General features: G+C 46.2%; 1 protein-coding gene across 1 annotated transcript in view; it reads right to left on the reverse strand.

The window, feature by feature from the left end:
- Nucleotides 1-23606, reverse strand: part of CEP95 (centrosomal protein 95) — a 40408-nt gene that overhangs the window by 5364 nt on the left and 11438 nt on the right. Inside the window, exons 4-15 of the mRNA XM_073607152.1 lie at nucleotides 18059-18172; nucleotides 17136-17220; nucleotides 16714-16814; nucleotides 14859-14999; nucleotides 13058-13285; nucleotides 12722-12952; nucleotides 9431-9507; nucleotides 8503-8678; nucleotides 7442-7571; nucleotides 7250-7364; nucleotides 4826-5016; nucleotides 731-823 (exon numbers count right to left, since the gene is read on the reverse strand). Coding sequence (XP_073463253.1) covers nucleotides 731-823; nucleotides 4826-5016; nucleotides 7250-7364; nucleotides 7442-7571; nucleotides 8503-8678; nucleotides 9431-9507; nucleotides 12722-12952; nucleotides 13058-13285; nucleotides 14859-14999; nucleotides 16714-16814; nucleotides 17136-17220; nucleotides 18059-18172 — 1682 coding nt within the window. The remainder of the gene's footprint in view (nucleotides 1-730; nucleotides 824-4825; nucleotides 5017-7249; nucleotides 7365-7441; nucleotides 7572-8502; nucleotides 8679-9430; nucleotides 9508-12721; nucleotides 12953-13057; nucleotides 13286-14858; nucleotides 15000-16713; nucleotides 16815-17135; nucleotides 17221-18058; nucleotides 18173-23606) is intronic.

Genomic DNA, 23606 nt, shown 5'->3' on the forward strand with positions numbered 1-23606 from the left:
CACTTTGCATAGAAACCAATTGGCTTCCAGGTTTTTTTTTTTTTGTCAAAATCTAATTGAAGAAGCAGCTGACAGCCATGGGAGGGAGAGGGGGAGAAGCAGCTGTCAGATAAGCTATACATGGGGAGGGGGGGTGGTGGAGGAGGACCAGGGGGCACAGAGGGGGACCCGGAAGAGAGAGAGAGGGAGGACACCAGAGAGAGGGGGCAGTTACAAGCACTGATTCCCCCTGTATAGCCTTTCAATAAAGCAGCTGACAGCCGCGGGAGGGAGAGGGGGAGAAGCGGCTGTCAGAAAAGCTATACGGGGGGGAAAATCGGTGCTTGTAACTGCCCCCACACCGATCACCTGTGAGTCTGCCCGACCCCCTGCTACACTGAGGATGTCCGGCCCGATACAACAGGTATCGGATTAACATTGGAGCATTTGTATGAGTACCGATACTCGTACAAATGCTTGGTATCAGCACCTATACTATCAGTATCAGTGCAACCCTACATGGCACCCTTCACTCACAGTATATTAAATGCCTCTCTCCATCCCCGAGGACCAAAGAGGAAGCGGTGTTTCATGGGACTGGCCAGAAGATGGTAAGTAATATAAAACATAATATACTGCTGGTGGGGGCCTCAAGAGAAAAGGGAGTGGGGGGGGGGGGTCTGGGGGAGCACCGAGCCCAGAGTTGGGCTTAAATTCTGCTAAGCGGACGAGCGGCGCTCAGGTTTTTCACCTTCTGACTTATTTTTTCTTGCAGCTTTGACAGTTTGACTTTCTCAGTCTTCTCAAAATCTTTCAGTTCCTCCTTGTAAGCCGCGTTCAGCATCTGCAGAGGAGAGCAGGAGACTGGTGAGGGAAATAAAAAGGAAGGCCTTGTACAGGCTGACCATACATTATACAATTTTCCTTTAGATTTACCAAATATATATATTAGGAGATCAAACCTAAACACTTTCACTTTGTATGCAATCACACCGGCCCTTGTGCTACATAGCTGAAGGTAAATCTAAAGGAAAATGAATTTAAGAAAATTGTATAATGTATGGCCAGCTTAAGACTCGGCCCTGCCTGAAACTTGATTGAAGCCGGCTGGCAGCTTGTTTAAAGTGAGAGTCCCTCTCCTTAAGAAAATGAAGGAAGCTTTAAAGTCTTCTACAAATTTGGGACATGTGGGCCCTGTTCACAGATGACTGACCCATACAGGTGATCGTTTCCTGGCGGGCTCACACATGTGGGTTCAGATCCTCGCCTAACCACTTGAAGACCAGGCCCTTTCCCAAAAATCAGTATTTGTTGCTAGGAAATTACTGCTTCAAATGCACATTTCATGACAATAAAACAAAAATTTAAAGAATAGTAGTGCACACAAACACAATATAATACCAATTTTTTTGGTATTATATTATGTTTATATTCCAGTTTAAAGTTTTTTTTTTTCACACACGCACAATACCAACAGTTTTTTTTTTGTTTTTTTTAAGGGACGAGAATCACATTAACCTTTTAATTTATTGTCTGGTAGGAGTTTTCCAAACTTTTCCTTTAATTTTATTTTTTTGGCTGAAAAACATCACAACCGATTATCGATAAGTGTCCATTTACTGGAAGAAAAACATACTGTCCAAATGACAGATTTTCAGACAATGTTCCGTCAGGTGTATGGGGTCCATTACAATAGATTTCCACCGATTTACATAATTGGAATTAGAATATTTTATTCTTTTTTTGATGGTGGGACTTTTTTCCTTTATTTTGGATAATGGGACTTGTAGAATACTTTTAAATGGTGAGACTTAGAAAGACTTTCCTCTATTTTGGATAGCAGGACTCGGAATATTTTTCCTCTTTTTTAAATGGCAGACTCAGAATATTTTTGAAGGGTGAGACTTAGAATATTCTACCATCCAAAATAGAGGAAAGATATTCTAAGTCTCACCCTTCAAAAACATTCTGAGTCCCGCCATCCAAAATAGAGGAAATATATTTAAGTCCTGCTATCCAAAATAGAATATTTTTCCTCTATTTTGAATAGCAGAACTCAGAATATTTTTGGAGGGTGAGACTTAGAATATTTTTCCTCCATTTTAAATGGCGGGACTTGGAACAACCAAAACCATCGGGGCAGCTGACTAAAACCTTTCTGCCCCCCTCCATCAAGGTGCTCAGATATTGATCCTGGTTTAGAAGAGGTGAAGTATCCTGCTCTGGGATTTGATCTCATGTCTGTTTTATTTTTTTTTGTTTCTTTAGACAGAGCTCTCATCCACTGAGCCACTGCCACCTCTCACCCTCAGGTTCTCTTCTCCTCCTACTTCTATTAAAATAGTATTTAAAAAAAAAAAGTATTTGAAGATTTTTTCCTCTGTCTTCACTGGTCGGGCTTAGAACATTTTTCTCCAATTCTGATAAAGGAACATAGAAATTTTTTTTGTATCTATTCAACTGGTGAGACCTGGAATATTTTATCATTGTTGTAGAGAATGGGACTTAGAATATTTTGGCTGGTGCCCAATGAAGAGGAATTCTGAGTATGAGATAAAAGCTGCTGGTAGCTCATCTTCCCTGATGGCTGAGGTAGTTGGTGCGCCTAGATTCAGCTGAAGGTTTGGAGATGTGTGATTGAATCCCAGGGCTGGTAGTTATTTCTCAACCTTGTTTTTTTTTTTGCAGAGCAGTTGATGTCTATATGAATCAAGCACCTCCGTGAGCCCGGTAGGTGGCTCTGAGGGTTAGTAGTTAGTCAGTGACCTGGCTTAGATTTTAGAGCCACAGGTTCAAGGCTTGGTGTCTCTTTATTTATTTGCAGCAGGTTCATACCTGAAGTAGGAGAAGGAACAGCTTGGTGTCTGAGTGCAGGTGATGGCTCAGAGAGTAAGGCCTCAGACTGGCCTGATGGAGACTTGAGTTCAAATCCCTGTGATGGTAGGTGATGTGTGTCTCAGGTGCTGTGCAGTACCTGAATCCCCTGTTGGTGAAACAGGGTGATGGGGAATGTTTCAAACCTGCTACCATGTCCTGCCAGTAGAGGGTTCAGGTACTGTGTAGTCCATATATTGAGGAATGGTTTTTAAAACGAAAATTTTTTTTTTTGTTAAGTATTGGTTTTTGGAATGGGCTGCCCCAGTAAGACAGCCCATTCTATTTATATATGTTGCAGTGATGTCACAGACCGTGGACGGAATAAGCAGGATGTCCACAACCTAATGTGATGCCCACACATGTTACAGGCCTGTGGGGACCTGGGACTGGAGCAGACTGGTGGGTTGTCCATGGCCTCCAAGCTTTCACTCAGGGATTTGAACATGGGTCTACGAGGCTTCACTGCTCTGTGTGAATTATTGCCGCCCAATTCACTCAGATTCAAGCTGTGGTCTGCGCCCTTCTGTCACCATAACCTCTGAGGTACTTCCATCCAAATCACTCAGGGGTCCCAGCTTGGGTTTATGCGCCCTTAGTTGCATTCTCATTCTCTGAGCCATCCAAGTCAGCCCTGTTCCCTCCTCAGAGATTTGAACTCAGGTCTACACCGCCCTGGTCACTGTTCTTATCCACTGAGCTACTCACCTCTGCTCATCTAACTACACCTTCCTTCTCTTATTTCAGGATGACAAAGAGAACACACATAAATAAAGCTATAACCCAAAACCTGCTGAGAGCTGACCAACCTGCTTGTGGCTCACGGCTTTGTTACACGACATGATCTCTGCATTGTTCTGGACACCTGGGTTCAAATCCCAGTGAAGGTTTGGTTTTAATTCAATAGTCTTGGGGTGTGTGTGGGTCTATCTCTATATTTTATTTATTTAGAAGCACCACAGGTCAGTAAATTCGCAAAAAAAAAAAAATTTAGGAGCACCCCAAAACTGGTACATGACCAAAACCAGCAGATGACACGGCTCCCCAAACCATTACAGACTGTGGAAAATTTTGCATTTGATTTGGAAATCGTGGTCCCAGAGTCTGGAGAGGCACAGAATCCAAGTTGCATGAAGTCCAGTGTGAAGTCTCCATACTCAGTGATGATTTGGGGAGTCGTGTCATCTGCTGGTGTTGGTCCGCTGTGTTTTATCAAGTCCAACGTCAGCACAGCCCTATCACGGAAAATTATAGAGCACTTCATGCTTCCCTCTGCTGACCAGCTTTATGGAAATTTCATTTTTTTTTTTTTTTCCCCAGCAGGACTTTGCACCTTCCACAGTGCCAAAACTACCGATACCTGGTCACATGATCATGGTATCACTGTGCTTGATTGGCCAGCAAAACTCGCCTGACCTAAACCCCATAGAGAATCTGTGGAAGATGAGAGACACCAGACCCAACAATGCCGATAAGATGAAGGCCACTATCAAAGCAACCTGGGTTTCCATAATACCTCAGCTGTGCCGCAGGCTGATCACCTCCATGCCACGCCACATTGATGCCGTAATTCATCCAAAAGGAGCCCCGACCAAGTATTGAGTGCCTCCTATACTGTACATGGACAGACTTCTCACTAAGACAACATTTCTGGATTATAAATCCTTTTTTTTTTTTTTTTATTGGTCTTATGTAATATTCTAACTTTCTAAGATACTAAAATTTTGGGTTGTCACTCGCTAAAACCATAATCATCAAAATTAAAAGAAATGCTTGAAATAAATCACTCTGTGTGTAACACATCTATATAAGATATACGGAGTTTCACTTTTTGCCTCGAATTACTGAAATAAACTTCTTGATGATATTCTAATTTTATCAGTTGCACCTATATATGTATTTTCATAGACGTGACAGGTTCACTTTACCACTCATAGTTTCCGTATTACCCTCCCCTCGGTGGTACTTATACCTGAGCTTTCAGCCTTTGCAGGTCCAGTTCCTTCTGCACCTCCCTCCGGATCTTCCCCAGCTCCCCTCTGGCCTCCTTGTGCAGAGCGTCCTCAAACTGCGCACACGGAAGCGGTCGCGGCGTCGGTATCGGTACAGGGGACGAGGAGAGGGAGCGGGGTCTGGTCAGCGGCTTTTTATGGTTTTGTGCGGCTGCAGGAGAAGATTTATATTGTAGAAAGGCAAAGGATGAGAGCGCTAACAACATGACACAATCTAAGCTCCAACCAATAGAACGGCTGAGAATTCCACTGCTGAGGAAAGTCTTCTGTTTCAACAGATCGAGTCTGTTGTATAATCCAGTGTTCCTGGAAACTCCCTCCAGATACATTCTGTCCCCTCTTTCTGCTATTCAGGGGTGCTCACTGGAGCACAGGTGTTCTTTAATGATCCCTTCAATACCGGATACTGTCACCCCCTTCCTGCCCAGGATAATTTTCAGCATGGTCACATTTTGAATAACAATTGCACGGTCATGCTACACTGTACCAAAACTAAATTTATTTATACACAGATAGAGCTTTCTTTTGGTGGTATTTAATCACCACTGGGGTTTTTATTTTTTGCTAAATAAACAGAAAGAAAGATTGAACATTTTGAAGGAAAAAAAAAATAAAGGTTTACTTAGTTTCTGTTATAAAATTTTGTAAATAAGTAATTTTTCTCCTTCACTGATGTGTGCTAATGAGGCGGCAATATTATTATGCAGCACTGATATGCATCACTGATGGGCATTGATGATCAGTGCAGATGTCCCCGCTGAGGCATGCCACTTAGTATCTCTGCTCACGCCCCGTCAGCAGAATGAGAAAAATGCAGATAACGTCATAGGCTTTATACTGTGACCGGTGATGCACAGTATCCTAAGGACACAACGCACCACCAATTGCCCTGCCGCATGCCAAAAATGGGAGGACATCATATGACATCCTCCCAGAATGAGAGTTCTCCGGCACGTCCATCATTTCACTATACAGCAGGCGGGAAGCAGTTAAAGTGATTGTAAAGTCTTGTTTTTGGCAAGCAAGCAGCTTGCCATGGGGTTACCCGAGCCGAATCACAGCTTCCCGTGTCCATTCAGACACGGAGAGGTGGCCCGGCCCCCTCTCTTCTGATTGGTGGACTGTCCGCAGCGGGAGCCAATGGCGCTGCTGCTGTGTCTCAGCCAATCAGGAGGGAGAGTCTCGGACGGCCGTGACACTCGAGGACATCACTAGACAGAGAGGGGGCTCAAGGAGGCTGCTACACATAAAAATCCTTCTATCTTAATGCATAGAATGCACCTTCTGCCTTTACAATCACTTATTGCTCATATTGATTGGTGTTGCTCTACAAATAGAACCGGTTCTTTGCCCATTGAAGAGGAAGTAACAACTTAATATTCGCTTTCCCTCTCTTGATTTCTCTGTTATTTGAGCTCCCCTGTTCCCCTAGTCACAGGCTTAAAGCTGTAACAAAGCAAAACACCTCCTGTACACGATTGTGATAGTCTGACCCCCAAGGCCTCCACCCCTTGATGGAAACCAGGGACGGGCCACACTTTGCCACCCACTCAGGGCTGGGGGTGCTCCAATATCGTGCTATAGGAAAGAGAGACAAGGCGCACCAGCCCAGCGCATTATCCCAATAGATTGTGAGTATATTTATTTTGTTTTTTTAATAAATAAACACTGTGATAAACAAAGCCATCAATAGTGTCAAGATCCATATTGCCCAAACCACTGCGTGTGCTCCTTATCATGGCAGGTCACTGGATCCTAGCTGGCTAAGCGTTTTGAGGGTAGTACCCCCTTCCCCAAAGCCAAACAAACAGTGTTGTTTGGCTCTGGGGAAGGGGGTACTACCCTCAAAACACATATTCAAGCTAGGATCCAGGTGGTGACCTCCCATAGGATCATGTGCAATATTTATCATGACGCTTACTCTGATGGGCTGCGTCTATCACAGTGTTTGTGAAAATATTTATTTTGGTTTTTCAAAAAATGATCTGTTGGGATAATGTGCTAGGCTGGTGTGTCCGCTTCACTATTTCTAAAACATTACACAGGCTGAGGACCCCCCCACCGCCACATAACCATGCTCAGGCCTGGAGACTGCCCCCTTGGGTACTATGAACTGCATTTCTGGAGGCAGAAGTACCAGTTTACTTTCATTTGTCCCTACAATGTATATGTATGAATGGGAGTTAGGGATCTTAAATTGTAAGCTCCTTGAGGGCAGGGACTGATGGGAATATATAATATATATGTAATGGGCTGTGTAAATTGATGACACTGTACAAGTTCCTGTAATAATAAATGTGTCCCTCCCTGCACTTAATAAAATATACAAGTGTCTCTTTAAGCACAGCTGCCCCCTTGTGGCTGTACTCAGAAGTGCCACTCACCCTGCAGCCTCTTCTTCCTGTGGAATTCCATGATGCTGTCGCTGTGCTGGGACAGTTTGTCCTCATCTTTAAGTTCGCTGCTCTGAACTCGCTCCCCCAATGCCTTCTTCAGCATCTGTTCAACCAGTACACAGTGAGAAACGTCCTCACAATACATAAACAGACACCCCTCACATCGCACACTACGCTCACCTGATCCAGCTCGTCCAGGCGCCGCGACAGCTTCTCAGACATCTCCTGCAGCTCCATCTCCGATAACTTGTTCCGGGCCCTCTGAACAGAGAGCGGCTCATCTGCTAAGGAAAGGTCTGATGTCCTGGAGCTGAAGAGAGAGAAGAACCTATCCTGAGCAGGTCCAAAAAGGAGGGGGGGGGGGGGGGGTGTCTGGGTCCAAAAACCAGCACAACCCATCTACCTGAACACAGATTGGTTATAGACGTCACAAGCTGGGGATTGTGGGAAGAGATTTATTTTCTCCCCTACTATACAGAAATAACAGTAGAATGAACAGGCTGTTTGCCTACTATGACTCACAGGAGGGGAGGACACTGCATCCATCACATGTAACTACAGTTTACTCTTCTCATATCATGTCATAGGAGGGTGTGTGGCCTGCAGATCCTATAGGTTATGTAATAATCAGAATCAATTCTTCCATCTGTAGGTTTAGAATCACACCCGGCAAATATATGATGTGTAGCTAACAACATCCTCCATGGTTCTACTCTCAGAGACAGTGATCACATGGTAGTTTGTAGTTCTCAGTACATGCTGGTCTCCTAAACACGACTTTGTAAACCCAGTAAACAAAAAGCAAGAGTAGAAAAGAAATAAGGAAAAAAGGACAAAAAAAAGCAAGAGAAGAAAAAAAAAAAAAAAAAAAGAAGGACGAAAAAAACAAGAGAAGAAAAAAGGGAAAGAAGAAAAAAATAAATAAATAAAAAAAAAAAAAAAAAAAAAAAAGGGATGAAAAAGGAAAGAGAAAAAGAAAAAGATAAGGAAAGAAGGAAAATGGATGAAAAAGCAAGAGAAGAAAAAAAAGGAAAAAAAAAGGAAGGAAGGAAGGAAGGAAGGAAGGAAGGAAGGAAGGAAGGAAGGAAGGAGAAAAAAAAAAAAAAAAAGGAAGGAAGGAAGGAAGGAAGGAAGGAAGGAAGGACAAAAAAGCAAAGAAGAAAATGGGAAAAAAAAAAAAAAAAAGAAGGAGGGGGGGAGGGAACACTTTCTACACTGCACGCCCCCCGGTGGTCACTCACTCCAGTAGAGAGAACCCCGAGTCCAGCGCGGGGGCGCGGTCGCTCTCTCCTCCATCACTAGGTGGCGTCCAGTCACTCTGGTCACTCTGGTCCCCCAGTGTCCTCTGAAGGGTCATGAAGCGGATGTCAGGCTGAGTCCGAAACGCAACTTTCTTTTGCGCCAATTGTGAGGGGACCTGAAGATGACAAATGGGAATCGGTGAGCACCTCATATACAACACCAGACCTGTGGGCCCTTTCTAAGAATGATACATCTAGGGATGTGAATATTAAAGCCACTGGATGAATAAGACAAGCAGACAACAAGCAGGAGAGAGGTTGGGAGAAGCGGCCTCCATATTTAATCATGTCTAATGGCATGCCAAGCTGTCTAGTACAGGGACAGTGATGGATGGAGATAAAACTAAAACACTGGCAGGGGGTGGGGCTAAAGCAGCTACAAAAAGTAATTTTTTACATATTTAGCCCCAAAAATGAAAGATGTCCTCTGTAACCCTCCTCCTTCCCAACAATGTGTTAGTTTGTCCCACCTGAACAGTATGATCTGCAATTACAAAGGAAAACATTTAACAGAAGGCAACAAAATAAATCACATTGTTCATGCGATATCCTATTCATGTATTGTTATCAGGATGTAATATTTTTCACAATAGTGATCCTTTAAAATACAAATCTTAGCACTTTATGTAGTGAAGACGGCCAGACAAAGAGGAACTAAACCCACCAAGTTCATGTTTTTACAAAACAATTACAGCGAGGCGTGTCTAGAATGATAGTTGCTCATGTTCATTCTCAACTGAACTGTCAAGCCATGAAATGTCCTGTGTGTCGGCTGATCACATGTGCATTACCATGGCAACTGCAGATCAAAGAGTCCAAGATGGCGGCTTCCTTGGCTGTAAAGATTTAATAACTCTGCTATGCTCACCTCAGTGGAAATGCCAGGACTCCTCCTCTCCAGAGATGATGGAGGGCTGGACTCCGGACTCCTCTCACTTGGAAGATCTGAACGATAGAAAGAACTTGTATTAGAATATCTGGTTTGTAGTGCGGAGAGCACCATACAGAAAGACATTTCTTACAATGTTTATTTGGTGACAGAAGACCTCTGGGTGTAAGCCCCGCCCCTAGGAAGATGGACATTCAGACTTGGCATAATCAATAGAAATGACATCATGCATCCAACTCCAACATTTGCGACCAAAAATATTCACCAACATATTGTTTGCTCTGTGCGTCCCCTGTGTGCTCAGGACGTGTGTGCACGGTGTGCTCCTTGTGCACTGCGTGCTCAGGACGTGTGTGTGTGCACTGTGTGCTCAGGACGTGTGTGTGCACCTAGTGCACTGTGTGCTCAGGACGTGTGTGTGTGCACTGTGTGCTCAGGACGTGTGTGTGTGCACTGTGTGCTCAGGACGTGTGTGTGTGTGTGCACTGTGTGCTCAGGACGTGTGTGTGCACCTAGTGCACTGTGTGCTCAGGACGTGTGTGTGTGCACTGTGTGCTCAGGACGTGTGTGTGCTCCTAGTGCACTGTGTGCTCAGGACGTGTGTGTGTGCACTGTGTGCTCAGGACGTGTGTGTGCTCCTAGTGCACTGTGTGCTCAGGACGTGTGTGTGTGCACTGTGTGCTCAGGACGTGTGTGTGCACCTAGTGCACTGTGTGCTCAGGACGTGTGTGTGTGCACTGTGTGCTCAGGACGTGTGTGCACCTAGTGCACTGTGTGCTCAGGACGTGTGTGTGTGCACTGTGTGCTCAGGACGTGTGTGTGTGCACTGTGTGCTCAGGACGTGTGTGCACCTAGTGCACTGTGTGCTCAGGACGTGTGTGTGTGCACTGTGTGCTCAGGACATGTGTGTGCTCCTAGTGCACTGTGTGCTCAGGACGTGTGTGTGCTCCTAGTGCACTGTGTGCTCAGGACGTGTGTGTGTGTGCACTGTGTGCTCAGGACGTGTGTGTGCACCTAGTGCACTGTGTGCTCAGGACGTGTGTGTGCTCCTAGTGCACTGTGTGCTCAGGACATGTGTGTGCTCCTAGTGCACTGTGTGCTCAGGACATGTGTGTGCTCCTAGTGCACTGTGTGCTCAGGACATGTGTGTGTGTGTGTGTGTGTGTGCACTGTGTGCTCAGGACATATGTGTGTGTGCACTGTGTGCTCAGGACGTGTGTGTGCGCACTGTGTGATCCTAGTGCACTGTGTGCTCAGGACATATGTGTGTGTGCACTGTGTGCTCAGGACGTGTGTGTGTGCACTGTGTGCTCCTAGTGCACTGTGTGCTCAGGACATGTGTGTGTGTGTGCACTGTGTGCTCCTAGTGCACTGTGTGCTCAGGACGTGTGTGTGTGTGTGCACTGTGTGCTCCTAGTGCACTGTGTGCTCAGGACGTGTGTGTGTGTGTGCACTGTGTGCTCCTAGTGCACTGTGTGCTCAGGACATGTGTGTGTGTGTGCACTGTGTGCTCCTAGTGCACTGTGTGCTCAGGACATGTGTGTGTGTGCACTGTGTGCTCAGAACATGTGTGTGTGTGCACTGTGTGCTCAGGACATGTGTGTGTGTGTGTGTGCTCCTAGTGCACTGTGTGCTCAGGACATGTGTGTGCACTGTGTGTGTGCACTGTGAGCTCCTAGCGCACTGTGTGCTCAGGACATGTGTGTGTGCACTGTGAGCTCCTAGTGCACTGTGTGCTCAGGACATGTGTGTGCTCTTAGTGCACTGCGTGCTCAGGACATGTGTGTGTGCACTGCATGCTCAGGACATGTGTGTGTGCACTGCATGCTCAGGACATGTGTGTGTGCACTGCGTGCTCAGGACATGTGTGTGTGCACTGCGTGCTCAGGACATGTGTGTGTGCACTGCGTGCTCAGGACATGTGTGTGTGCACTGTGTGCTCAGGACATGTGTGTGTGCACTGTGTGCTCAGGACATGTGTGTGTGTGCACTGTGTGCTCAGGACATGTGTCTGTGTGCACTGTGTGCTCAGGACATGTGTGTGTGTGCACTGTGTGCTCAGGACATGTGTGTGTGTGTGCACTGTGTGCTCCTAGTGCACTGTGTGCTCAGGACATGTGTGTGTGCACTGTGTGCTCCTAGTGCACTGTGTGCTCAGGACATGTGTGTGTGCACTGTGTGCTCCTAGTGCACTGTGTGCTCAGGACATGTGTGTGTGTGTGCACTGTGTGCTCCTAGTGCACTGTGTGCTCAGGACATGTGTGTGTGTGTGCACTGTGTGCTCCTAGTGCACTGTGTGCTCAGGACATGTGTGTGTGTGTGCACTGTGTGCTCCTAGTGCACTGTGTGCTCAGGACATGTGTGTGTGTGCACTGTGTGCTCCTAGCGCACTGTGTGCTCAGGACATGTGTGTGTGTGTGCACTGTGTGCTCCTAGTGCACTGTGTGCTCAGGACATGTGTGTGTGTGTGTGTGTGCACTGTGTGCTCCTAGTGCACTGTGTGCTCAGGACATGTGTGTGTGTGTGCACTGTGTGCTCCTAGTGCACGGTGTGCTCAGGACATGTGTGTGTGTGTGCACTGTGTGCTCCTAGTGCACGGTGTGCTCAGGACATGTGTGTGTGTGCACTGTGTGCTCCTAGTGCACTGTGTGCTCAGGACATGTGTGTGTGTGCACTGTGTGCTCCTAGTGCACTGTGTGCTCAGGACATGTGTGTGTGTGCTCCTAGTGCACTGTGTGCTCAGGACATGTGTGTGTGAGCTCCTAGTGCACTGTGTGCTCAGGACATGTGTGTGCTCTTAGTGCACTGTGTGCTCAGGACATGTGTGTGTGCACTGCATGCTCAGGACATGTGTGTGTGCACCTAGTGCACTGTGTGCTGTGTGCTCAGGACATGTATGTGCTCCTAGTGCACTGTGTGCTCAGGACATGTGTGTGCATTGTGTGCTCCTAGTGCACTGTGTGCTCAGGACATGTGTGTGCTCCTAGTGCACTGCGTGAGAAAGAGAGAGAGACACACACACACACACACACACACACACTCTGCCTTGATAGACTGGGGTGTAATCACTGTAGTTTAGGTCCCCCAGTGATGACACAGGAGAAGAGAAGCAGACACATGGAAGGAGGATGAGTTGGAAGAGTAGATTGCAGCACTGGGGAGTAGAGAAGACAGGGAGATGGAGTGTGCTTAACCTGTGCCAGACCAGTGGAGACCAGTGCTTCTCCTATCTCCTCCTCTCTTATATTATACAGAAGCTGGGCTGTCTACCTTCATGTAAGGCTGTAGTCCTCTCCGCAGTCCCTCTCGGTGTAGTTGTAGCTTCTCTGCTCCTCACGGGGCTCCCTGAAGCCCTATCGCTGCTTTCTGACCCCTGGATGTCCCGGCTGCTGGGCCCCGGGCGCCCGTCCTTGGGCTGATATGGGGGTCTCAGAAGAATGGCGGATGGCGTCTCCTCCTGATTCTGTTCATGTAGAGAGAATCCATTCATAGAGGGAAATCCTGTGTGGACAAGAAGACTGTGGTCAGACCGGACCTCCACCTTGTGCATGCCCAGAACATCCCCCAACTTCTCCTTTTATATTATATAGGAATGGAGCGGTCTACCTTCTGTTGAGGTTTTACTCTTCCTGGGGGCCCCTCTCACTGTAGTTGTAGGCTCCCCTCTCCTCAGTGGACTCTCTGCTGCTCTGTCGCTGCTTTCTGACCCCGGGATGTCTTGTATGGGCATAGGCCGGCTGTCCTTGGGCTGATACGGGGGTCTCAGGGGGATGGCAGATGGTGACACCTCCTGATTTTGGTCATGTACTGAGAATCCATTCATAGAAAGACCTCCTGTGCATACAAGAACATAATCAGATTATTGCCCCCTTGTGGACGCACAGAATATCTCACCACCACCACCCCCAGCACTGAAACCTACTTATCAACATACTAACAGTTATACATAAAAACGAGGACCTATGTGTGGCCACACCCTCTCCATGGTCTGTCATATGCAACCACGGCATTACGTATTTAGAAGGCGATCTGCAGTTGCCAGGCACTCAATGCCCGTTGGCACCCGCCGATCATCAAATAAGGATGTAAACAAAGCAAAGCAGAGTTCCGGGATGAATTCTGTTTCTGTAAAGGGACTCAAATCCATCTCTTCCCCTAGTGAAAGCGCCACACATAGGAAACACAAACACTGGCTAGGCATACATTTCATTTTTTTTGATCGCCTCCTGTTAACCCCTTCCCAGCCAGTGCCATTAGTACAGTGACAGTGCATAATTTTAGCACTGATCACGGCATTAGTGTCACTGGTTCAAGTGTCAAAAAAAAAAAAGTGTGAATTAGTGTCCCATTGTCCGCCGCAATATCGCAGTCCTGCTTATAAGTTGCTAATCGCCACCATTACTAGTATAAAAGAAATAAAATAACATTTATAAAAATTCTAGTATATATCCCATAGTTTGTAGATGCTATAACTTTCACACACCCCAATCAATATACATCATTCATCGGGATTTTTTTTTTTTTTAACCAAAAACATATAGCAGAATACATATTGGCCTTTCATTTCAAGAAGAAATTTGATGTTTTTTTTTTTTTTAATTATTGGAAATGTTTTATATGCGTTTGTGTGTGTGTGTATATATATATATAAAAACAAAAAAACACAGGGTACAGAGTCACATGACTGCGCAATTGGCAGTTAAAGTAACGCAGTGGCATATTTTAAAGCGGGGTTCCACCCAAATTTTGAACAATATCTGTATGTATTCTCTTCCTTGCCTAGATGCTGACATGCCGTTTAAAAAAATTTAAATCACCGTAATTACCTTTTATTTTTCTATTCTTCTTTGCACTTCCTGGTTCTCCTCCCGTGGGAGTAGGCGTGTTTCTAGCCTCTCCCAGACTCCTGGGAGCTAGTCTCAGGCTTCCCAGGATGCCACTGAGCATGTGCGGGAGCGAGCAGTGAATGCTGGGAGCACAGCATTCACCACATCCAGGAAATAAATGCTTGTGGGCTTCAAATGCCCACAATGAAGATGGAAACCGCCTGCAGTGAATAATATAAGTTATTCTTTCCGACGAAATCTGACACAGGCGGACATATTACACACAATATGTGAGTATGTAATGCTGAGAAGAAAAGTTTGTGAATGAACTCAAAAAAAAAAAAAAAAAAAAAAAACGATAGATAGGTGGACCCCCGCTTTAAAAAAAATGCACTGGTCATGCGGGGGGGGGGGGGGGTAAATCTTCTGTAGGGCATGTGGTTAATGTGACAGTTGGTTACATTAACTGATAGCAGCAGCTCCTCAGCCTAAAGTAATATCTTGTTTTCCCATTGGACAATGCTCCCTAGAAGGGTCCCTATGAACACTCCATTACATTGATCATGCGGTCTGATACTCACTGTGTGCGGGGCGCTCTGCCTCTGGGAGGAGGGCAGGAAACTGAGGAGGATGGGTGACTGGTTTCAAAGCACCAGTGTTGGCGCCAGCCTTAGAGCTGGCAGTCTGGTCCGTTCTCAGTCTCAATCCTTCTACAGTAAACCCTGCAAGTCAAGAGTGAAGAAATAATAATAAAAAAGTTAAAAAGGAAAGAAAATTAGCCCCACTATCCATCCAAAAATACCAGTTTTCTGACACACATGGATTCTATTTACATTTTTATCTCTAGTGATCTAGATTTGTGGCCGACACAATATCCTTGTTTAACATATGAAATGACGTGTGAGCACCACTCTATCCAGGGGTACTAGGGATGCAGGTCAGTGCGATTGTGTGCCCCCCCCCCTCCTAGGAGGCGGGTCCATGACAGCCTGGGATAAAAGGTCATTCAACTCAAAAGACTGAGGTCATCTAGTGGCAGAAAAGTAGTACTGCGGGGCTCCCGAGTTTTACTTCTTCTATCATTACTGTGCATCTTATTTTTGAAGTTCCATTTTTATTTGACAGAGCGAAGATTGATGACCTCCTTCTAAAAAGTACTACAATCCCTGGCATTAATACCTCCAGAGTCACTAACCCTGAACAAGCATCCTGCCAGTGAAGCCGGAACTCCTGAGCTGCAAGTCAGGAATTCAGAAAACGTGGATTCCACAGGAGACTCTACGATGGTCAGCAATGCCTTACTGCAGATTTCAGAATTTATTTATTTATTGGTGAAACTGTAAAATTACAATCCTCAATTCTATAGAACGTTTCTTTATACCGATACATAGAGATATATAAAGATTCATTGAACGCAATGTAAACTATTAATAATAATATTATTATTAACACCCACTCATATTTTTTTTTTTTTTTTATGTGCCAGGGGTTTAGACTACTAATACAATGAAAGCGCCCACACAGTACTGAGCACACCATTCTGTCATTGTCAGGACTACGGGGCCCCAATATATACACTATATTACCAAAAGTATTGGGACGCCTGCCTTAAAACAAACATGAACTTTAATACCCCCCCAGTCTAAGTCCGTAGGGTTCAATATTGAGTTGGCCCACCTTTTTGTAGCTATACCAGCTTAACCCTTTCTAGGAAGGCCGTCCACAAGGTTTAGGAGTGTGTCTACGGGAATGTTTGACCATTCTTCTAGAAGAGCATTTGTGATGTCAGGCACTGATGTTGGATGAGAAGGTCTGGCTCACAGTCTCCACTCCGATCGGGTTGAGGTCAGGACTCTGTGCAGGCCAGTCAAGCTCTTCCACCCCAAACTTACTCATCCATGTCTTTATGGACTTTGCTTTTTGCACTGGTGTGCAGTCATGTTTGGAACAGGAAGGGGCCGTCCCCAAACTGTTCCCATAAAGTTGGGGGCATGAAATTGTCCAAAATGTCTTGGTATGCCGACGCCTTAAGAGTTCCCTTTATTGGAACTAAGGGGGCCAAGCCCAACCCCTGAAAAACAACCCCACACCATAATCCCCCCTCCACCAAATGGTTTGGACCAGTGCACAAAGCAAGGTCCATTAAGACATGGATGAGGGGTGGAGGACCTTGACTGGCCTGCACAGAGTCCTGATCTCAACCAGATCTAATTCATCCCAAAAGGTGTTCTATCGGGTTGAGGTCAGGATCCTCTAATCCCTCCTGTATTGATTTGTATTGTAAGTGTACTGCCTGCCCTCATGTTGTAAAGCACTGCGCAAACTGTTGGCGCCATATAAATCCTGTATAATAATAATAGCACCCAGAATACACCGGGTGTCCCGGCAGGGCCAGCGGTGAAATAACGGGTCAGAACATCCAATCACAATGTATACCTCTCTGAAGGAAGGTGTGCGCCGTGTCCCCCAGCCGGATGAGCTCGCCGGTGGATTCCGAGCCGTCCACTTCCCAGGAGGGAGCGATGGGCTCCGAGGATCTGCACAGGAACAGAGATCACAATGAAGCAGCATGGAGAGTGTCAGGAATATTCAGGAAACCGTACAAAGGTCAAAGTGCATTCACTATGGCTACCAATCAGAGTCCATATTCTGACCTCTGATTGGCTGTTGTGGGGTTCTGCACTTTTCTCTGTATACTGAGGACTTTATCATTATTATGAATTTGCAGAATAAAGGGCATGTATAGTAAAGACAATTCCAACAAAGGATAAATGTTAAATTTTTGGGTTTATAAACACTTTTAGGCGCAGCATGTGAAATAATTGAAGCAGAGATCTGAAGAATCTCCAGAAATTTACCCCGGAGATGGGGGCGGCCTCAGCGGAGGCAACTCATCCTTCCGTCTGTCATACTGATCCCGCAGATCTCTGGAATCCGCATCATCTGCAGAACAAAAAAAAAAAAGAGAAGAGACGTGGGTGAGAAGAGACGTGGCTCAGAGGGAGCGTGGTGGTGGTGGTGGGAGAAGAGACGTGGCTCAGAGGGAGCGTGGTGGTGGTGGTGGGAGAAGAGACGTGGCTCAGAGGGAGCGTGGTGGTGGGAGAAGAGACGTGGCTCAGAGGGAGCGTGGTGGTGGGAGAAGAGACGTGGCTCAGAGGGAGCGTGGTGGTGGGAGAAGAGACGTGGCTCAGAGGGAGCGTGGTGGTGGTGGTGGGAGAAGAGACGTGGCTCAGAGGGAGCGTGGTGGTGGTGGTGGGAGAAGAGACGTGGCTCAGAGGGAGCGTGGTGGTGGTGGTGGGAGAAGAGACGTGGCTCAGAGGGAGCGTGGTGGTGGGAGAAGAGACGTGGCTCAGAGGGAGCGTGGTGGTGGTGGTGGGAGAAGAGACGTGGCTCAGAGGGAGCGTGGTGGTGGTGGGAGAAGAGACGTGGTTCAGAGGGAGCGTGGTGGTGGTGGTGGGAGAAGAGACGTGGCTCAGAGGGAGCGTGGTGGTGGTGGTGGGAGAAGAGACGTGGCTCAGAGGGAGCGTGGTGGTGGTGGTGGGAGAAGAGACGTGGCTCAGAGGGAGCGTGCTGGTGGTGGGAGAAGAGACGTGGCTCAGAGGGAGCGTGGTGGTGGGAGAAGAGACGTGGCTCAGAGGGAGCGTGGTGGTGGTGTTCATATATCTCTATCTGATGTTGTACATGGTGCTCCAGTGATTAGGGGTGTGACAGTATAGATAGGAAAGGTCACAGCTGGAAAATGATGCCACCAGAGTGCCACCTGCTGTGGCGGCTCCCTCACCTCCATTCTGCGAGGAAGCTTCGCTAATTTGCTCTGCCAGATACTCCAACAAGCCGTCAAATATCTCCAGGAGGTTGCGGATGGATTCTGGGTCTCCTCGCACAATATTCTCCCCTGCAGGATACAGAAGACGGGTGTCAGCCCCTCTGGGGGTCACATCACACCTCATACCACGGGGGACACTTCCACTGACAACACTCAGCAAAGAGGCCGCCATCCTGAAAATACCCTTTGTCTGTCCATTCTGACTCCTCCCCTTCACCCCATACTAGTTCCAGGTCTGATGCTGCCACACATTGCTGCTTTCCATTAGATGTGACGGCTGCATTCGTTTTTTTCTTTTTTAGCTCCCCCCCCTCCCCCAGCTGTTTTCACCTAGTGATCTGACCAGTAACACACTTCCTGTATTAGAATGCCCCCGCTCTGGATGAAGGAGCACAGGGGGCACAGCAGACAGCAGCATTGCCAGTCTGGGGGGGGGGTTGATGGACTAGCAGATTTAGATAAACTAACAAACTTAAAGTGGATGTAAAGCCACTCTCATCCTTTCTAATCTCCTGCCATAGGGGTCATCTATAAGGATATACACGTCCCCTGTACGTATCCTTACCTGTCAAATGTCTCCCCTCTGTCTGTTATGAGACCAGAAACACTGCAGATTCTGTGGGTGGGTCTGTTGTCTGGAGCTCGGTGGGTGGAGTCATGATGTCAGTAGACTCCCCGCCCACCTCTACACTCCCCTTGTCAACATGCATTTTCTCCTGTGTGTTTCTTACACTGAACTGATCACTAACATCCAGTCAAAACCCAGGAAAGTCACCACAGGACTTCAGAGCAACTTGCATTCACTTCTATTAGGCCTCTTTGACATTTGTGCGACTTGGGACTGCAAAGTCGCATGACAAGTCGTACAACACGATTTCCAATGAGTACCATTCGTATCTGTGCAACTTCAAGTCGCACAAACTTCAAAAGTAGTCCATTCACTATTTAGGTCTGACTTTGATGCGAGTATATATATATATTTTAATAATAATAATAATAATAATAATAATAATAATAATAATAATACAGCCGTCAGATCTAAGAAATGATAAGCTGTAATATAATAAAAGTTTGCTTTTGGGCTAAATACCGCTTAAAAAAATTTATATGAGGACAGTCAATAGAAGCTAGCATTTTCCTGAGTTCAGCAATGATTGGTTAATGCATTTTTTGCCTTTTATAAACCGCTTGCTGAAAAAAATTAAAAATAAATAAATAATTCAAGTTAGACTTACCGGTAAATTGTTTTCTAGGAGTCTTTCAGGACAGCACCTGAAAGAGTGGCTCCTGCCACTTGCCAACAGGAAACACATCTTCCACCGAACATTAAAAGGCCACGTCCTATTTTCAGGACTGATACCTTTACTCATGATTGATGTATATTGTATTACTCAATATGGAATGTTGATGTAATGCTTTTTTTACACGCTTTGTACGGATTCTCATGAAAAATTTAATAAAACTTAAACTTCAAAAAAAAGGAGGCTCTTTCCCACATGTTGGTAGTAGTAGAGTAGTAGTAGTAGTAGTAGCAGTAGAGAACCTCCGGGCCCAAGCTGGAACACATAATCATAATACGGTTAGTCACAGCATACAGTATACAATAGGGCGGGTTGTTGCTGTCCTGAAGGACTCCTGGAAAACAAGTTACCGGTAAAGTCCAACTTGAATTTTCCCTAAACTTCTTTCAGGACAGCACCTGAGAGGATAAAAGACTGAAAAAAGCCTGATCACCTGTTGACAGAAGATCCCCTCTGTAATGATGGACAAACGTGACCACGTAGGCGCCTTACAAATTTGATCTGGGGTGGCACCAGCTTTTTCTGCCCATGTATTGGCTTGAGCCCTTGTAGAGTGAGCTCCAAATCAAAGCAGGGGAGACGGACCCATCTGAAGAGTAGGTTACCAAAATAGCGGACTTAAGCCATCTAGCAATTGACCTCTTTGATACTTAGTGGCCTTTTTTGCTTTCAGAGGAAAGAACAAATAAAGAGTCCGAGGACCTGAAATCTTTCGTTACTTCCAACTAATGTAATAGGGTTCATCTCACAACCAGGTTGTGAAACTGACCTTCCTTTTCTCTTGAAGGGTTTGAGCAAAAAGTTTGGCAGGATGATCTCCTGCGACCGGTTCTGAAACGTCGCTGGATAAATGGACAAAAATAAAAATAAAAATAAAAATGAAGGTTCTTTAACTGATATTGCGTGCAGTTCACCGATTCTTCTTGCAGATGTGATTGCAACTAGAAATACAGTTTTGAAAGTCAAATTCTTTAGAGAGACAGCTTGTTGTGGTTCAAACAGTTCCCTTGTGAGGGCTTGCAGAACCACTGAGAGATCCCATTTGGGAAAATGCTTAGCCGGAGCTGGTCTGGATCTAGTAAGTGCCTTGAAAAAAATCTTGCAATCAAAGTTTCTGAAGAAATTGATCTCTCAAGGAAACCCCCCAATGTGGTCACTTGCACTTTAAGAGTGCTGACTGCAAGACCCTTGTCTGCACTCTTTTGTACGAATTCTAATATTGAGACAATGTCTTCCACAGCTCTATTTGCTGAAAGACACCAAGAAATGTAGACCTTCCACATCTTGGCATAATAGCTCTAGTCACTTTCTTCCTACTGGAAAGTAAAGTGGTTATTAAAAGGTTCTGACAAACCCTTGTTCTTTAGCATCTGCTCCTCAGATACCAGGCAGTGAGGCTTAACCTGACCACATCCGGGTGAAGCACTGGGCCTTGTAGAAGCAAATCCTGTCTGGAGAGGAAGCTGCCAAAATGGTTTGACTGCCATTTACAGAATGGTGGAAAACCAAGCTCTCTTTGGCCAGAATGGAGTAATCAGAATTAGCGACACTCTTTCCTTCTGTATTTTTCTCAATACTAATGGAATCAGCTGGAATGAGAGAAAGGCGTACCCCAGGTGAAAATTCCAAGGGTGCGCCAAGGCGTCTATACCCGAGAACAGTCGTCTCTGCGAAGGGAAAAGAATTGCGGGAGCTGTGCGTTTTGCTTTGATGCAAACAGGTCCACTTGTGGATGGCCCCAGGTCCTGGTGATCAATGCAAAAACCTCCACTCCGCCTCCTGAATTTTCTGCCTCCTGAAAAAATCTGCCACTTCGTTTAATGTGCCTTTGAGATGGATTGCAGATAAGGACAGTAAATGGTTTTCCGCCCACTCCAGAATTTCCTCTGACAGCAACTAAAGAGTTTTGCTTCTCGTGCCTCCCTGCTTGTTCAGGTAGGCTACGGTAGTGGCATTATCCGATAGGATTCCGTGTCCAGATTCTAGGTGGTTTGTAGAGAAGGCAGCCAACGCTAAGGTGACTGCTTTTAGCTCCCTCCAATTTGAGGATTTTTCTGCTTCGGTCTGGGACCATGCTCCCTGTGCCAAATCCTGATCCAAGTGGGTCCCCCATCCCCACATACTGGCATCTGTCGTCACAATTTTTTCGATCAGGAAGGACCAGAGTAGGCCTTTTTTCAACACTGGCTGATTTCTCCACCACCAAAGTGTTCGTTTGACGCTGGTGGGGATCTTTACCCTTGTATCTAGAGTCTCTGTCCTGTGGTTCCATACCTTTAGAAGGAACCTCTGGAGTGGCCTGAAATGTAGCCTTGCCCATTGGATGTCTGGCATAGTCGAGGTTAAAGTTCCCAAGGTTAACATAACCTGACTGACATCTCCCGATTCGTTTGTAGCATAGTTACTACATTCTGGACCTTGATTTTTTTTCTCTTCCTGAAGAAAAATTCTCTGATCCACTGAATTTATTTGGTACCCCAGAAATTGTACTTGCTGAGCCGGATTGAAGTTCGATTTCAGAATGTTCATTATCCAACCCAGGGATTCCAAATGACTGCGGTCTTGCCCAGATCTTCTTGCAGTTTCTCCCTGGACAGGGCAAAGAAGAGGAGGTCGTCCAGATACGGGATTACCGCAAATCCCCTGAAGGCAAAGAGGGATGAGGGCTTCCGCCATAACCTTTGTAAAGACTCACGGAGCAGATGTAAGGCCGAAAGGAGGGGCCTCGAATTGCAGATGTAGCACCTCCTTCCCCATATTGACTGCCAACCTCAGGAATTTTTGGGACTGAGGGGGCTATAGGAATATGTAGGTAAGCATCTCTCAAGTCGATCAATGCCAAAAAGCATTCCTTGGTCAGCAGATTCCTGACCGTGAAGATCGAGTCCATACAAAACTTCTTGTATAGCACTGACTTGTTCAATGGTTTCAAGTTGACAATCAAATAGAAACTTCTGGATGGCTTTTTTATATCAGGAATATGTGAGAATAGAATCCCGATAACGTTCCTCTGGAGATACACGAGTCACAACCCTTTGATGCATCAGATACTTTAAAAGGGTCTTCATAGCTAGGGCCTTTGTTGTTTCCCTTGGTAGGTTTCTTACAAAGTATCTTTCTGGAGGAAGATCCGAAAACTCAAATTTTGTAACCTTGGGACAGCATGCTCAGATTATATTGGTTTTCTGTCACGCTAGCCCAATGAGGGAGGAAATTCTGAAGCCTTCCTCCCACTGGCAGGACATTTCCTTTGCCCTTTCCCTTCTGCGATGACCAATTTCTTCTCTTCTCCTGGGTTTGGTACTTTGTTCTTGAGCCCTTTGAGACCGAAAAAAAACCAAACACTTAACTGGTTGGTTTTTCTTTTTAACGGGGAATGACTTCTTTTTATCTGCTGTCCCATCTAGGACCGAATCTAAGTCAGGTCCAAATAGTAAATCACCCAAGAATGACGGCACCTCACAAAGCTTATATTTGGATGCCGCATCCCTCGGCCAGGTCTTTAGCCACAGCGCTCTCCTGGCAGAGTTAGTTAGAGCTGAAGATCTTGCTGTCATTCTAATAGACTGCTGAAGTGTCTGAAATAAAAGGCTACAGCAGCTGACAAAGTCCAGAAAGAATCCAGAATTTCCTGCTTTGGTGAGTCTGCTATATTATGGGCTTTGAGCTGATTCACCCAATATTCCATATTTCTGGAGACACAAGTAGTCGCCATGGCTGGTTTGAGATGGCCCATGATGGGATTGTCAAGCCCTTTAAAGTGTTTGATCCATCCTTTTATCCATGGGATCTCTTAACACACCCATATCCTCAAATGTCAGGTCAGTTGATCTTGAAACCTGGGAAAAGGCTGCATCGAGTTTTGGGGACTTTATTCCAAAGTGCCGCTGGGTCTTCGTCAAATGGAAAGGGCCTTTTAACCACTTGCCGACCGCCGCACGACTATATACGTCGACAGAGCGGCACGGGCAGGCAAAAGGACGTATATGTACGTCCTTGCCTGCCCGCGGGTGGGGGGTCCGATCGGACCCCCCCCCGGTGCCTGCGGCGGTCGGCAAATCTCCCCCGGCGATCGGAGGTGAGGGGGAGGCCATCCATTCGTGGCCCCCCCCTCGCGATCGCTCTCAGCCAATGGGATCATTTCCCTGCCTCTGTATTGTACACAGAGGCAGAGGAAATGATGTCATCTCTCCTCGGCTCGG

The sequence above is a fragment of the Aquarana catesbeiana genome, linkage group LG12 (genome assembly GCF_042186555.1).
Source record: "Aquarana catesbeiana isolate 2022-GZ linkage group LG12, ASM4218655v1, whole genome shotgun sequence".
NCBI classification, from domain to species: domain Eukaryota; kingdom Metazoa; phylum Chordata; class Amphibia; order Anura; family Ranidae; genus Aquarana; species Aquarana catesbeiana.